The sequence below is a fragment of the Lipotes vexillifer genome, unplaced genomic scaffold (genome assembly GCF_000442215.2).
Source record: "Lipotes vexillifer unplaced genomic scaffold, Lipotes_vexillifer_v1.1 scaffold325, whole genome shotgun sequence".
Taxonomy (NCBI): Eukaryota; Metazoa; Chordata; class Mammalia; order Artiodactyla; family Lipotidae; genus Lipotes; species Lipotes vexillifer.
The window spans coordinates 1,330,084-1,346,127 of record NW_006799313.1 but is presented as its reverse complement, the minus strand read 5'-3'; the positions used below and the strand labels follow the sequence as shown (position 1 = coordinate 1,346,127).

The following is a 16,044-nucleotide window of genomic DNA, read 5'->3' as shown; positions in this document are numbered from 1 at the left end:
AAAAAAAAAAAAAAAAAAAAAAAAAAAAAAAAAAAAATCAAATAACAATTAGAGATCCACTGTCTCTCCTCTGTAAATAAACAAAAGTTAATTCCAAACTGCTAAATTTCTATACTTTCTACAGTTTACCTGCAATCTACCATCCACATTGTGGCCAGAGTAAACTTTCTAAAATATTACTCCAGTCATGTCGTTTCTTAGTTAAAAATTCTTCAACAGTTCCCCAATGCCTGCAAATGAAATATAAAAACTCCAAGCTCTAGTCTCACATCTTATATTGTAGTATCTCATCTGCTCCTACGTCTTATGTGCCTACCATGTGCCAGGCTACATGGAGTGCTTTATACACACTCACTACCTCATTTAATTCTTAAAACCACCCTATGAGTTATTTCTCTCATTTTACAGATGAGGGAACTGCAATTTAAACAGATTAAGTGACTTGCCCAAAGTCCTACTACAGCTAGTGAGTGTCAACATCAAGAATCAAGCTCAGGTGTAAGTCTGAAGCTTATGTTCTTAACTACTGCATTATACTGCTCTGTTTTAGATCGGAACTTTAGAATGTTCAATGAAAAAAAAGACAGGCATAAATTATTGGTAGCTCTTGGACCATTAGAGTTCCGCTAATGAAAATTACCACTGTAATAGACTGTCATTCCTTTTCAGTGAATACTCATTTGTATCCACTGTTTTTCCAATGCTGAATGATATTGTGTGTTATGTTATAAGCTAATGTCTTTAAAATACATGTTTAGAAACTTTGGTATAAGAGACTAGTAGAGTATGATGAAGCTTAAGGCAGTGGTTCTTAAACTTGGAGTGCATCAGAATCACCCAGAGTACTTGGTAAAGCCAAGGGCTCCATCCTCAGTTTCTAATTCAGTAGGTCTGAGGTTGCATTTCTAGTTAACCCCAAATGCCACTAAGATATGTAAGCCTTCCAACGAGATAATAGTCCACTGAAGAGTCATGGCCTAAAAATCAAGTGTTAATGTTTCACAAAAATAGCTATGATAAAGATACATTTCTTATTAATAAACTTACCTCCGGTGTAACGACTCTGAAAATTTAAGGCTGGCATAAATAAATTCTTTAACTTGAATATAAATATGAGGCACTGATTGAGACATGGGCAGTTTCTTTGGGAAAGACTGCTGTTGAAAGAAAAACAAAGTTGAAACTGTTGCTGAAATTTTAGAAAAAGATATGCTAATCACCTCAAAAATGTAAAAATTAAATTGATTTCACATTTGAATTAGTAGTTAATACTTGCATTTTAAAGTCTACTGTTATCCCATTATTTTTAAGATTTTGAAAAGAACTAAAATATTTCTGAGAAAATAATGTGGCAATTTACCTGTTTTTTAAATCATGTTATCAGAATTCTAACAAGCAGAGAAAGTATATAAGTGTGTGTCCTGATGATAAGTATCCTGAAGAAGATGCTTAACTCTTTGCTTCCTTGCAGCCGTAATACAGAGTCAGGTTGGCATGAAAGTTATGGGCCAGCTTCCTGGCTCAGTGTCATCAAATAATTCTAAGACTCCCTTCACTTGCTTGAATGTCAATTTAAGAAAGTATCCACTTCATTCCATAACTCCTAGAATACCTTACAGCAGCTTTCTGAGCTAATATGAAGCTAATGGTTTGCAGTGTGCTTCTTGGCTAAAATGCTTTACCAGCCAACATCCATTAGCAAATTCTCAGTCTCCAAAAGGTAAACTCTCCCGAAGACTGTTACCAAAAGCCCCCTCTTTAGCTTCATGAAGCCTAATCTACTTCAATCTTCACATTCATTGCAACTTAGTTTACAGCATTGAAAACACCCTCACGAAGGTCACCAATGACCTCACAGGTGTTAAACCCAATAACTTTTCATGTTACCTGATTCACCTGAACAATCTGACACAATGGGCCTCCTGCTTTTTGTTTTTCCCCCCTAAATAAACCCCCATTTTATTTATTTACTTTTGGCCACTCCACGGGGCATGTGGGATCTTAGTTTCCTGACCAGTGATCGAACCCATGCCCCCTGCATTGGAAAAACAGTGTCTTAACCACTGGACCACCAGGGAAGTCTCGCCTCCTGCTTCTTAAATGATCTCTCCTTCCTTGGAATCCATGACCCACACTGGTTTTCCTTTGATTCTCTACCTTCTCTATATCTCCTCCTCTAGCCATCCCTTAATTGCTACTCCTTAGGGTTCTATCCTACACCTTCTTCCCTTCTTACCACATATACTGTCCTTAGAGAATCTCACCTACTCTCACCGTGCAAGTGCCAATATCTCCCAAATCTAAAACTCTAGGCCAAATCTCCTGAAGTCCAAATCTGTATATCTAACATCTGAACATCTCCATTTAGCTGTAACATTTGAGACATTCTCAACAGAACCAAAAGTGAAATGATCATCCCTTCTTTCTAAATCTGCTCCTCTTGCGTTTCCTATCTTAGTGAATGCTACCACCATCCAAGGCAGAAAAGTGGCTATCACACTTGCGCCTCTATCTTCATCATCCCTCATATGCAAGTGATAATCAACTCCTGTCATTCCTAATTCCTAAACATCTCAAATCAAATTCCACAGCCATAACTCCCATTCAGGTTACCAATCTCTCTTGCCAAAATAACTGCCAACAATCCCCAAGCTAGTATCCCAGCCTCACTCTTCTCCAATCCATTCCCCACACACTAGCCAGACAGATCTTTCTAAAGCACAAATCTGATTATGTTTTTACTGCTTGAAATCTGGTGGTGACTTATTCGAGCCATCAGGCTAAGCTCCCTAACACTGTTTACAAGACCTATTATAGCTGCCACTTTCTACTTCATCTTCATTTTTTGATCTTCGTCTCTTGCACTTCATCAACCTTCATCACTTTATACTGCAGAATTACAGCCTTTCTCCATGCTGCTGCTTCTCTCTTGAGCAGGGCCAACTTCTGTGAATTGTTATTTCCTGTTTATTTAATCTATCCCTCACTTGACTACAAGTTCCTTGACAGCAGAGACAGAAAAACTAGCACATAGCACAGTGTCTACTAGATAGCAGGTGAATGATAAATATATGAATTAACATATGTACTCTTAGGTACCTCCAGCAGAAAGAGACTTACAATAAGCTGGTAGTGAAAACATTTGCAGAGAGCAGTCTCTCTCCAAAACTGGTAGGTTCAACCTTTCCAAATTTAGGAACTGAATTAGGAGTACTACAAAAATCAACTAAAGAGTTACTATTCTTTAAAATCACCTTACAATAATGTAAGAGCTAACTCACCCCCAAGTTATGTTTTACAGAATAATGAAACCAATATTAACTATTTGAAAGATATTTCAACTTTAAGAATTGATTTTAATGACATTAAAGACAATATGAACATGTTCTTATTTTAGCCAAAGGATCCTAGTTAAATTAGCACAGCTATCTGCAAAAAGACAGATTTTAACATATACGTTCAGTCTTATTCCTTTCTCACTTGTAATTTCTGCTGAAAATAACTCATGTTATTTGAGAGACAATTTCACATCTTTTTCAATCGTTTTAATTGAAAATTATACTTAAAATAGGAAAAACTTAAATATATAAACACACAACCAAGAGATTATTACTAAATAACTTATGGGATTTCTACATTATCACATTTAAATTTTCCATGTGCCTTTCGCCTTAATGATAGTTCTTTTTAATGATGAATAATACACAAACCAATGAATACAATTCCTAACAAGCTTAATCCTCAGATGCTGTATATTTTGGAAGTACCCTACAAGCAAAGACAAATATCCTTTTAACTATAAATTTATTTAGAATAGTTTAGTGTAATTAGAAGAGACATTAGAGATTATTTAGTTCAACCTCCTTATTTGACAGATGAGGGAAAATGCCCAAATAGGGTAAGTCACCTGCCCATAATAAGCCACAAACAGAGATGGCACATGAATCCAGACCAAATCCAGCACTCTTTTTGCAGGTGCTATATCCTGAACACATTTATTACCAGTAACTAAAACAAAACAAAGCCAAGCTGTGAGACAGAGAATATTCTCATAATATTTCTTTAAAAAAAATACATTTATTGGGCTTCCCTGGTGGTGCAGTGGTTGAGAGTCTGCCTGCCGATGCAGGGGACAAGGGTTCGTGCCCCGGTCCGGGAAGATCCTACATGCCCTGGAGTGGCTGGGCCCGTGAGCCGTGGCCACTGAGCCTGTGCGTCCGGAGCCTGTGCTCCGCAACGGGAGAGGCCAGAACAGTGAGAGGCCCGCATACCGCAAAAAAACCCCACAACATTTATTTATTTATTTGTTTGTTTGTTTGTCTATGTATTTATTTTTGGCTGCACTGGGTCTTCGTTGCTGCAGGCGGGCTTTCTCTCGTTGGGGTGAGCGGGGGCTCTTCGTTGCAGTGCGCATGTTTCTCATTGCCGTGGCTTCCCTTGTGGAGCACGGGCTCTAGGCACGCGGGCTTCAGTAGTTGTGGCCTGCGGGCTTAGGTGCTCTGCGGCATGTGGGACCTTCCCGAACCAGGGATCAAACCCATGTCCCCTGCATTGGCAGGCGGATTCCGTTTTTGTTTTTTTTTTTAGTATTTATTTATTTTATTTTTAGCTGCATTGGGTCTTAGATGTGGCATGCAGGATCTTCGCTAAGGCATGCAGGCTCTTCACTGCAGCGTATGGGCTTCTCTCTAGTTGTGGTGTGCAGGTTTTCTCCTCTCTAGTTGTAGTGCACAGGCTCCAGGGTGCGTGGGCTCTGTAGCTGTGGTGTGTGTGTTCCAGAGCACGCAGCTCTAGTTGAGGCGCACAAGCTCAGTAGTTGTGGCATGCAGGCTTAGTTGCCCTGTGGCATGTGGGATCTTAGTTCCCTGACCAGGGATCGAACCCTCATCCCCTGCATTATAAGGTGGATTCTTTACCACTGGACCACCAGGGAAGTCCTGGCAGGCAGATTCTTAACCACTGTGCCACGAGGGAAGTCCCTCGTAATATTTCTTGACAGGGAAACTTTGATTGGGGTTTCAAAAATACAGAACTAGAGGGCTTCCCTGGTGGAGCAGTGGTTGAGAGTCTGCTTGCCGATGCAGGGGACACGGGTTCGTGCCCCAGTCCAGGAAGATCCCACATGCTGCGGAGCAGCTGGGTCCGTGAGCCATGGCCACTGAGCCTGTGCGTCTGGAGCCTGTGCTCCACAACAGGAGAGGCCACAACAGTGAGAGGCTCGCGTACCGCAAAAAAAAAAAAAAAAAACAGAACTAGAATAATTATTCTGGTCTTTTGTGTGTATTAGAATACAATTAGGTATATGCAATGGCAGTGTTAGCTATCATCTAAAAGCTATGCATTAAATTACTTGGTCCTGTATTTAGTGACTATTACACGTAATATGCTTAGTTTATGTATATACAAATGTAACATAAAAATTTACAGTCACAATTCACACAACTCATTCAGAATTCACTCTTGTTCATTATTAAGGGATAAAAATGTAGAAAAGGACTAAATTATAAAGTGTTGAAAAAATAATAAAAAAGATTAAGGGAAAAAAATCAAAAATGAAGAGAATGAAAAAGGTGATGATAACAGGAAATATGATATCCTTTTCTCATAAGATCTAATTCTACCCAGGGATACTGGATTGGTACAAGCGTGTGTGTTTCTGTGTGCATGCATGCATATGGGCAATCAGGTGTATTTCTAGAATACTCTACATGCTTGTCTATTTCCTTTCTCTAGCCTATCTTTTGTTCAGACATCTTGACTTCAAAAATAGACATTCTTACTTCAGGAAAAAATCTACAGGTGGCTATTGCCTTCATACACCTCTTACTTAACCAAGATAAACTATTTTATTTTAATAAATTAATTTATTTTATTTTTGGCTGCGTTCAGTCTTCATTGTTGTGTGCAGGCTTTCTCTACTTGCAGTGAGCAGGGGTTACTCTTATTTGCGGTGCGTGGGCTTCTCATTGCGGTGGCTTCTCTTGTTGCAGAGCACAGGTTCCCGGTGCATGGGCTTCAGTAGTTGCGGCACATGGGCTCAGTAGTTGTGGATTGTGGGCTCTAGAGCACAGGCTCAGTAGTTGTGGTGCATGGGCTTAGTTGCTCCACGGCATGTGGGACCTTCCCAGACCAGGGATCAAACCCATGTCCCCTGCATTGGCAAGCAGATTCTTAACCACTGCCACCAGGGAAGTCCCCAAGATAAACTTTTTATACAAATATATTTCTAGATATATTTCTAGAAAAAAAGCCACAAAATAAGATCTTCCACAGTGATGGGAATTTCAAAGAAATTCTCTCTTTCCTTACAATATTCTCTTATTCCTATAATCAACTCAACATTTAGTATATCTAATTTGGAATCCACCCAATGATAGTAACACCTGCCCTGGGAATCCACCTAATATTTGGGACAAGGGCTCCTAGTAGCCCCAAGTCCTTTCTTACCTCAGCAAAATAGTAGTAGTAGTAACATAATCTTTAAAAGTTAACAAAACATAATTAATTTTCTCAAATAACACAACAATAACAACAAAAGCCTCAAAAGAAGCTATTCTCACTTACAATATCAGATTAATATAATGTAGGAATAAAAATGATTAATTTATTTTTAAGAAAATTCTTGAATTAAATACTAGCTTGTACCTTTTCAACATCTGGATCTTGAAAGGGAAATTTACTGATGACTGTTTTATATTCTTCTTCATTAACAATAGGGATGGGACTATAATTATCTTCTTCAAAAATGTCCCTGTTAAGAAAGAAGACAGAATTGAAATTTAATATTAGAAAACATATCAATAGAGTGCTATAGGACAATACTTTAAAAAAAACCCAACAATTACAAAATCATTTTTTGTGTGTCAGTTAAAGTTCTAAGCAGGAAAACAGTGCCTAATCACTCAGAATTCTGAAATTCAATAGCAAATAAGTCTGTCCCTCAAAGTTAAGGTGCAATCTCTTCTTTCCACTTGCTTATTTTACATCCTCTCAGCACTTTAGTTTTTATTTTCTAGTCTAGAACAATTCTTAACATGATATAGTCTGAACGAACTCATTACAACTAAAAATGAGGTGAAGGGTATCCCAGTCACATTTCTTGATAGGCACAACTCTCAAGTTGTATGTTGTTTGTCTTCTCTTTCCAACTAGACCATAAGCTCCTTGAAGATAAAAACAATGTCTTCCATTTGTTTGTCTCTCATAATGTTGTACTTAGAAAAGGACCTTTTATACTTAGTGAGTCAGACACATTTACTACTCACCAAATAGGCAAAGTCATATGACTAGTTTTAGCCATTGGACTGTGAATACAAGTTACATGTGTTGCTTTAAGTCTAAAGCATTTATGAACTAACTGTGCGACCCTTAGTCTCACAGTGATAGGGGAGACCACCATGTTGAGAAAGTAGATTACAGATGTCAAAAGCTCAAATCTTGGACTAGTAGACCCACTATGGACTTCTGTGCAAGTGAGAAATAAAATGCCAGTGTTCCTCCAATGAGATTTTGGGCATTTTTGTTACTGTAGCATAACTCAGCCTGTCCTAATATACCTGTTGTCCAATCAACTTCCTTTTAATCAATAATTCAGTTTGATTTTTATGTACTGAGCACCTATTATGTGCTAGTCTGGGCTAACTCTGATGAAAATTCCCTACCCTCATGAAAATAAAAGCAAGATCACTGTTCTCAAACCTAACAGGAGAGATAGATATGTAGACAAATTATAATGTTTATAATGATGTGTTATACGTACAATAAAAGAGGCACAAGTTTCAGAAATAGGACAAAGGAGGAAGTGATTAACTTTACCAGAGTAGGTGGGGGACATCTCATGAAAAGTTTTACAGAGAAGCTACAGGCTCTGTAGGGTCTTCAAACATGAAAAGAAACACTTCTAATGAGATTATGGGAGAACAGCATTTCAGAAAGATGGAACATAACATGCAAAAACATAAGGGGAGAAAAAGTATGAGTGTGGGGAGAGGTTGAGTAAAACCACAAGTAGTGCAGTACTACTGGAGTATAAGGTATTCAAGAGACATGGTTTAAAATGAGCCTGGGCAGATGGACAAACTGAGGCACCCAGATTTTATCCTGTAGGCAGTGGAATACCATAGTAGGTTTTAGGCAGAGGAATGTCATAGGAAGACTTTCACAGAGTGGAGGAAAAACTAGGAAAAGGACAATAATGAACAGAGAGGCCAGTTAGAAAGACTGAATAATCCAAATAAAAAGTAACGAGAATTTGAATTTAAGCTGTATTTGTGTAGGAAGAGAGGAAGTGGCAGAAACAAGAGTTTTTAAGAAGTAAAATATATGGGATTTAGAAACTAAATGAGGATTATGAAGGAAAGTATTATATAATCCTGATGAATCCGTGGTTTCTAGACAGGGCAAATGGACAAATGATGTATACCTTACCTCATCAGAGACATTTGCTGAGCTAAGGAACATAAGCGAAGGATATGGTTTGGGCAGTGCATGATGGATATCTAATTGATAAATGGCTCTGGCATCTTAATGAGAGGCCAGAAATAAAGTCATATGCTTGTAAATCACTGAGGTGCACAAGGTAGTTAAAATACGACTCTGTTTGGAGCTAGGCAATCAAGAATATAAATAAAACACTAGTGCTCTCAATATAGGTGGAGAGAACCACACATGGATAAACAAAGTATGACAGTAGTCAGATCATAAATTCTATCATGGACGTTGTCAAGTTTTAATTATTCAGTACTGATAACTTACTTTTTCCCCATTTAATTGTTAGGTTGTCAATTCACTACTTGTACCATCTTTGAAGATACAGATCAAGGACAAAAAAAGCTTAAAATCTGCTACTTCTTAAAAATCTAAGCAAAACGCATGACCTAGAACAGTACTGAAAGTAGAAGTCAAAATATATTTGGTAATTACAATTGACATGCTATCATTTGCTCTCATCCATGATGATAATGGAGGATAATGTTAATCCTATCTCATTTTGAAGGAACCCATTAGCTTTTCAGAGAGAAAACAATACCTCACAGTTTCCCCAATCTTGAGGAACAATCTCACTACTAGAAGTCTTAAGATAGATAAGAGAGAACAGCTGGTTCAATACAAATCTATCAGCAACTGTAAAACCTTAAACACTCTTCTGAAAAGGGTAAGTTAATAACAGAAATCCTATAAGTAAAGATTTTTATATACAAATATATATAAATAAAGATATCATATTATATCACATTAGATCATGGCATATATATATTACCATCCCTATCAATAAGCACTACCTCTACTTCTAAAATACTAAGTATCAAAAATTATTAATATTTATACATGACTCATCTAAGACTGTCAATTATTCATTTGGGACAACGTCCTGACAAGATCACTCCTATGGAATGTTAATACAAAAAGCTTAAATAAGGATTGATTTAGTTCATCTTAATAGAAGTGTATAACCTTGTAAACCACTTCGGTATTTTAAAAGATTTCTACCACAGTATTCAGAAGGTCAGCCCTCCATAGATTTTGAAAACTGATGGGGTAAATGCCAAGCTAGTGTTAAATCATTTAACATATTTTCTATTTTAATAACATCAACTATTATTGCCACATTGTTTCTATCATATTTTGGCTAACCTAGATGTAAGCTCTCAAGATTGACTTTTTGTTGAAACAAGGAAAAAAAGAAAGGAAGGGAGAAAGGCAGAAAGGGAGAGAGAAAAGTTTTTAGAATTTAAAAAGGAGGGAGTTGATATTTCTTTTCATGGCAATACAAAATTATATAGTTATTAAAATACTTTGTGCCCTGAAGGCAAGTGGTTAAAGCGAAAATAATTGTCCTAATTAGATACTTTAAGATTTTTAATTTAACAATTAAGTTGTCTGTAAAAATAGCACTTTCCCCAAACAAAATTTATAAGCCATAAATTTTTGTCTCTAGTACTAAATACCACTGAATATTTACAGCCTCATATCTAATCATTTACTGGGGCAAAAAACTACAGAGATTAGGACTAAAAGTAGAACAATTAAAAATTGATTATAAGTGGTACAGTCACTGTGGAAAGCAGTATGGAGGTTCTTCAAAATATTTAACATATATTAACCATACAATCCAGCAATTCCACTTCTGGGTATATGCCCAAAAGAACTGAAAACAGGGACCCAAACAGATAACTGTTCGCCAAGCTTCATAGTGGCACCATCCACAATTGCTAAAAGGTGAAAACAACCCAAATATCTGTAAGAGGATGAATGGATAAATAAAATGTGATATACATGATGAAATATTATTTAGCCTTAAAAAGGAATGAAATTTTGACACATGCTACAATATGGATGAAGCTTGAAGACATTATGCTAAGTGAAATAATCCAGACACACAAAAAACAGACAAATCCAGACACAAAAACCAAACATTGTATGGTTCTACTTATATGAAGTACCTAGAGTAGTCGAATTCATAGAGACAAAGCAGAATGGTGATTGCCAGGGACTAGAAGAAGAGAATGGGGGTTACTGTTTAACTGGTACAGTTTCAGCTTAGGAAGGTAAAAAAGTTCTGGAGATGGATAATGGTGATGGTTGCAACAATGTGAATATACTTAACGCCACTGAACTGTACATTCATAAAAGGTTAAAATGGTAAGTTTTATGTTATATATATTTTACCACAATAAAAAATATTATAAGCATTTTTTATTGTTAAATGCAAAAACCAATTACTTTAGCATTTGACAAACTTTTTCATTACATTAAGGCACTAACCTGAAAACTCCAGCCCATTTTTTAAGCAGTGTTTCATTGTATTGATCTCTTATTTCAAATAAAAGGTCAAAAAGTCGGTTCACTGGAAAACCATAACCCTAAAACATACAAAAAAGCAGATAAACAAGTAAAATAAATAAAGATATTCATTTTTTAAAGTTCAGAATACTAGAGAACTGTTTGAAGTGATCACTGTATCACATTGTATGCCATCCTAACAGTATGAAAAAAAGATATCCTTTTGACTTTCTACTAAGTTGTACTAGGTAAAAAAGAGTCTAGAAAGAGTTTTATGAACTGGAATAATTTTTCTATTTCTTCTCTCTCTTTTTTGTCTGGATTACACTGTTAACCTTAAAAAGTATTAGAAGTCAGAATTGGAGAAAAAGTTCAAGATTAGTGATCTATACATCTGTGTCTTGGGAAGTTGTCTCTAAATAAGATACAAGAAGAAAAGAGAATACATTCTCGAAACATGATGGTTTCCTTTTGCACCTTCAATTTAACACTGACTTTGTTGTACAGGGAAAAGCTGTCAAATGTAACACTCCAAAACTTTATTCCTTTGCAACTCCAAATCCATTTGAAATGCTACCCATATCAGGACCAAACATTTCTGCTCGCCTCAAAGTTGTCCCTATTCCCCTTCAAGGCTTAGGTCTTCATCTTTGGTCTTGATCCTATCTCCTCCTGCAGGAACTGCTCCATGGATTATCCACTCACTCTGCTGTGTCTTTAACTTCCACTAGCTCCTTTCTCTTCACTAAATAAACATGCTAAATTGCCTCCCATCTTTAAACCAAGAACAACTAAAGAAAACAAAAAAGCCTTCCCTCAGTTTCCTGTGTCACTCCTTCCATAGCCAAACCTACTACAATCTAACTCTCACTCCTATTCCTTTATTGAAACTGCTCTTAGCAATGTCACAGAGAATCTCCTGAATATAAAATTCCATGATCTCTCACTCCATCTTACCTCTGTTTCTTGAAACCCTTCTGTTTTGAATTCTATAACACCACTCTCTCTCCTTGTTCTCCTTTTATCTATGAGTAATCCTTCTGGATTCCTTTTTTCTTCTATCTCTATCCTTCAATCTTTTCTTCTAGCTCTCTAGGGCAATTTCAAGTTGATTGACTTCAAACACTACTTTCTCTGATTATTCTCAATCTGTATCTCTAGCTAGACCTCTATAAATTCTAAATATTTAATTCCAACAGCAATCAGACATCTCTAGTCAGTCTGCCAACAGGCACATTAAGTTATCTTTTCCCTTTCAGACTAAACCACGGTGTTCTTCCTATTTCCTATCCCTGTTAATAGTTCTATCATCAATCCAATTTATCAGGAAAGAAACCTGAAAGTCACCTAAATGCCCTCAAAACAAACACATCTGATCAGTCATCAAATTCTTTTGATTTTACCTCCTTTACAAATCTCATTCAAACCTATCATTCTACTCTATCATTGACTACCTTTCTTTCTTCCAGAAATCTTCCCAGTAACACTGTTTTACTTCAGGTCCTTAAAATCTCTTGCCTAGACCACTATAAGAGCTTCCTAAACTGAAATTCCAACCATCTTGTCTCTTTCAACTCAATCTATTGCCCAACTCTTAAAATTATCATCTGAAAGTGCACATCTGATCACGCCATTGCCCTATAGAAAGCGTACTAAAGCCTCACAAGACATGCCACTATCTGGCTCAAACTACCTTATCAGTTTCATTACCACTCTCTGCCCTTCTTTGCTTACACTCAAACACTACAGTTTCTAACACCATTAAGCTGCTCAGCCAGTCTCATGCTCACCATACCATACCTCTACCTGTAATTGACACATGCTATTTTGTCTGTCATTAATACCTCTTCCTTCATATCTACTTGCTGAACTCACATTTCCTTCAAAATCCAGCTCACATTTCAACTTTCTGTGTAGCCTTTCCCAACTCCTGGAATCAAAGTTATCATTCTATCTTCTATGAGTCCAAAACTCTTTAATATATTACTAAAATAGTATGTCTTATTATACATCTTATTTGTTTACAACTAAAGTGTGAATTTCTTGAAGCCAAGAATCTTTATGTCCCTACTGTTCTACTGATTTTTATATCTATCATTGTATATATCATCTAGCTGCTGGCACATAGTGGGTGCTCAGAAAAATGTTAATGAATGAATCAATAAATGCTTGCTTTTTATTTGCTTAATAGGCAGTAAGCAGAACTATGAACATGCTGGTGTTTTTTATTTTTAATTTATTGTTTAGTAAGCTTTGTTTTAAATGATGAAATAATTACATTTTAAAAGAAAAAAAATTCCTTAAGTTGGCAAAGTGCCAATTTTAAAAGCTAAATATTGTGCAATATTCTTTAATTAAAGGTTAATTAGAAAAGACCCTCCTCAGGATTCCCCTCGTGGTCCAGTGGTAAGAATCTGCCTTCCAGTGCAGGGGATGTGGGTTCGATCCCTGATTGGGGAACTAAGATCCCACATGCCGCAGGGCAACTAAGCCTGCACACTCTCGAGCCTGCGTGCCACAACTAGAGAGCCCGCATGCAGCAACTAATGAGCCCGCATGCCACAACTAGAGAGCCCACGTGCTGCAACTACTGAGCCCACATGCTCTGGAGCCCGTACACAACTAGAGAGCCCCCATGCCACAACTAGAGAGCCCTCGTGCTGCAACTACTGAGCCTGCGTGCCACAACTAGACAGAAGCCTGCACACCGCAATGAAAGATCCTGCATGCCGCAACGAAGATCCCGCATGCCGCAACTAAGGCCAGACACAGCCAAATAAATAAATTTAAAAAAATAAATTTTTTTAAAAAAGAAAAGACCTTCCTCAATTCTTCAATTATTAAGTATAACTTGAAAAGCCAGTATTTATTAATTCAGTATGAGATTTACCTAATAATCAGCCTGTCAGTATTCAGTGAAATGAAAATACTGCAGGATTTCTGAGTAAGTAAGAAGAACTGGTTCGTTTTCCTTAACTTTATTTCAAAGCAGTAGGATGAGAAAGGTATATTTACAAGGGTTTATGCACACATCACTGTTGCTTTTTTAATGCTTCTATTATTTGAATGTTGTCTATTACTCCTTGATTCTCTGCAGAGTTCCTTGGAAACACATCAAATACTCAATCTACAACTGAATCTACAGTTGTACTCAAAATGCCAACTCAAGAACAGTTTGTATGGTTTTTAAAAAAGAGGTAAGGAGCTTGTACCAGAATATAAATCAATGCTGATACTGATATCAAGAAAGTCTTGTTACCAAAAAAAAAAGCCAACTGATCTAAATTTTGTACTTAGTGACATAGTTGATTTACATTCTGACAAAAGTTTCTTTTCATTATGGATCCATAACAAACGATCTGTAGATCTGTGATCCCTGGACCATATTTTGAGTAGCAATGCTTTAAGTCATTAAGGATAGCAAAGCTCCCTCAAGTTACTTAGACATAGGCCCCAGATATTAAGGCAGTCTTTAATAAAACTTCCTATGTTTCTTTACAGAGAGATCAGTATGACAGGTACATTAGTCACAAAATTTATGAAAGCAAAAAAACCCCAAATTATTTTGGTATTATAGTATAAGCCATACAAACTAATAAAGATGTAAGGCAATAAAATAATTTACTAAGGAGCTTGTGGTATCTTCTCCTTAGGTTTAAGAATAAAATAGACAACTAGTATTCTAGGATGGAAAGACTCCTGTGATAAAGCCAACAATTTAGCATTTGCCAAAGCATTTTTTATGAAGCTCTAGATCTAAAAACTTCTCTAAGGGGAAAAAAGATTTACATGTCAAATATGTTGGGAAAATGCTGCATAATCACCTTCCTTTTGGAAACGTATGGTGTAAATTTGCTCTGAGATAGGCTTTTAGTGGAAAAATCTGTTTTACTTCACTCAGCATTTTCTAAACATTTTTGACCATAGAACTTTTTAAGTAACATCTATTATCACACTTTGGAAAATGCTGGTCTATATTTCACAAAAAATTTATTCCAACCATAAAAATCCCATAAATATAAGCATGAAAAACAAATGCAATCAATTCTTTATTATCTGTGATCAAGGAGGAGAGACAAGTTTAAAACTTTGATACTGAAAACCACAAAGACATTGAGTTTTAAGATAATTCAGTTTTAACCTTATTTTAAAAAGAAAAAGAAAACCCAAAACGCAAAGAAGTAAAGCGATTTGCTTACAGTCACAGTACACCTGAAATTAGGAAGAAAATAAGTACACACAGCTTTCAAACTAGTATGTGTTTTCATATACGGTATCACATTTAAAACTCAAAACAGGGCTTCCCTGGTGGCGCAGTGGTTGAGGGTCCGCCTGCCAATGCAGGGGACGCGGGCTCGTGCCCCGGTCCGGGAAGAGCCCACATGCCGCAGAGCAGCTGGGCCCGTGAGCCATGGCCGCTGAGCCTGTGCGTCCGGAGCCTGTGCTCCGCAACGGGAGAGGCCACAACAGTGAGAGGCCCGCGTACCGAAAAAAAATAAAATAAAATAAAAAAACTCAAAACAATTCTGAAAACTAGTAATTAACAAACTCATTTTCACAAATCAGGATCTAAAGTTTAGAAAAGTTATAGACATACAATTAGTCAATAGCAAAGGGTGAATATAAACTCTGGGTCTTTGTGATTCCACAGCTCATGTTCATTATCCTCAGGCAGAACTTTAATCTTCTAATTTCTAGTTCAGGGTTCTTTCCACTACATCATGTATTTTTCTTTCAACTGCAAAAATATTGTATCTACTCTAACAGAATGACCAATATTTTAAAAGATGGTAATATTCCCTGAGCTCTGTCCAAGCTTCATAATTAGGAAGGAGGCGGCATGAAAAGTCCTGAGTAATAGGAGAATATCAATACATAAGTAAACATTTGATTACTACTAATTTACTACCATTAAGCCACAATAAAATAAATGAGTGTGGTCTATGTTTTGAATAGCTTTAAGTGCTCAAATAGCCATTAACTGAATATTAGATTATCACCTACCTGCAAAGTATCTGCAAATATTACAATGAGATTCTTCAGTTCCAGAACAAGATCAGGATCAGTGCAATAAGACTGTGAGAATGAAGGGTAAGTGGGGGTGGAAACACAAACAAACACACACCAGAGTCATTTGGTTAAAAACTAAGAAATAAAACTTGAAAATTTCTCCCTTAATTTGCCTGATTTACAATAAATTTGAAGTCTTGGTTATTAGATCCATAGCTGGCTTCCTCTATTCATGAAAAAATTCGTAGGGAA

The 16,044-nt window shown here is 36.7% G+C and overlaps 1 protein-coding gene across 3 annotated transcripts in view; it reads right to left on the bottom strand.

Annotated features, from left to right (window-relative positions):
* The window catches only part of EXOC6 (exocyst complex component 6), a 215,349-nt gene that overhangs the window by 102,686 nt on the left and 96,619 nt on the right, over positions 1-16,044 (bottom strand). For 2 of the 3 annotated variants that reach the window (XM_007471565.1, XM_007471564.1), the window contains exons 12-15: positions 15,787-15,858; positions 10,765-10,862; positions 6,646-6,751; positions 1,048-1,157 (exon numbers count right to left, since the gene is read on the bottom strand). In XM_007471565.1, the coding sequence (XP_007471627.1) occupies positions 1,048-1,157; positions 6,646-6,751; positions 10,765-10,862; positions 15,787-15,858 (386 nt within the window). The remainder of the gene's footprint in view (positions 1-1,047; positions 1,158-6,645; positions 6,752-10,764; positions 10,863-15,786; positions 15,859-16,044) is intronic. The other variant, XM_007471566.1, reaches the window with a different exon arrangement.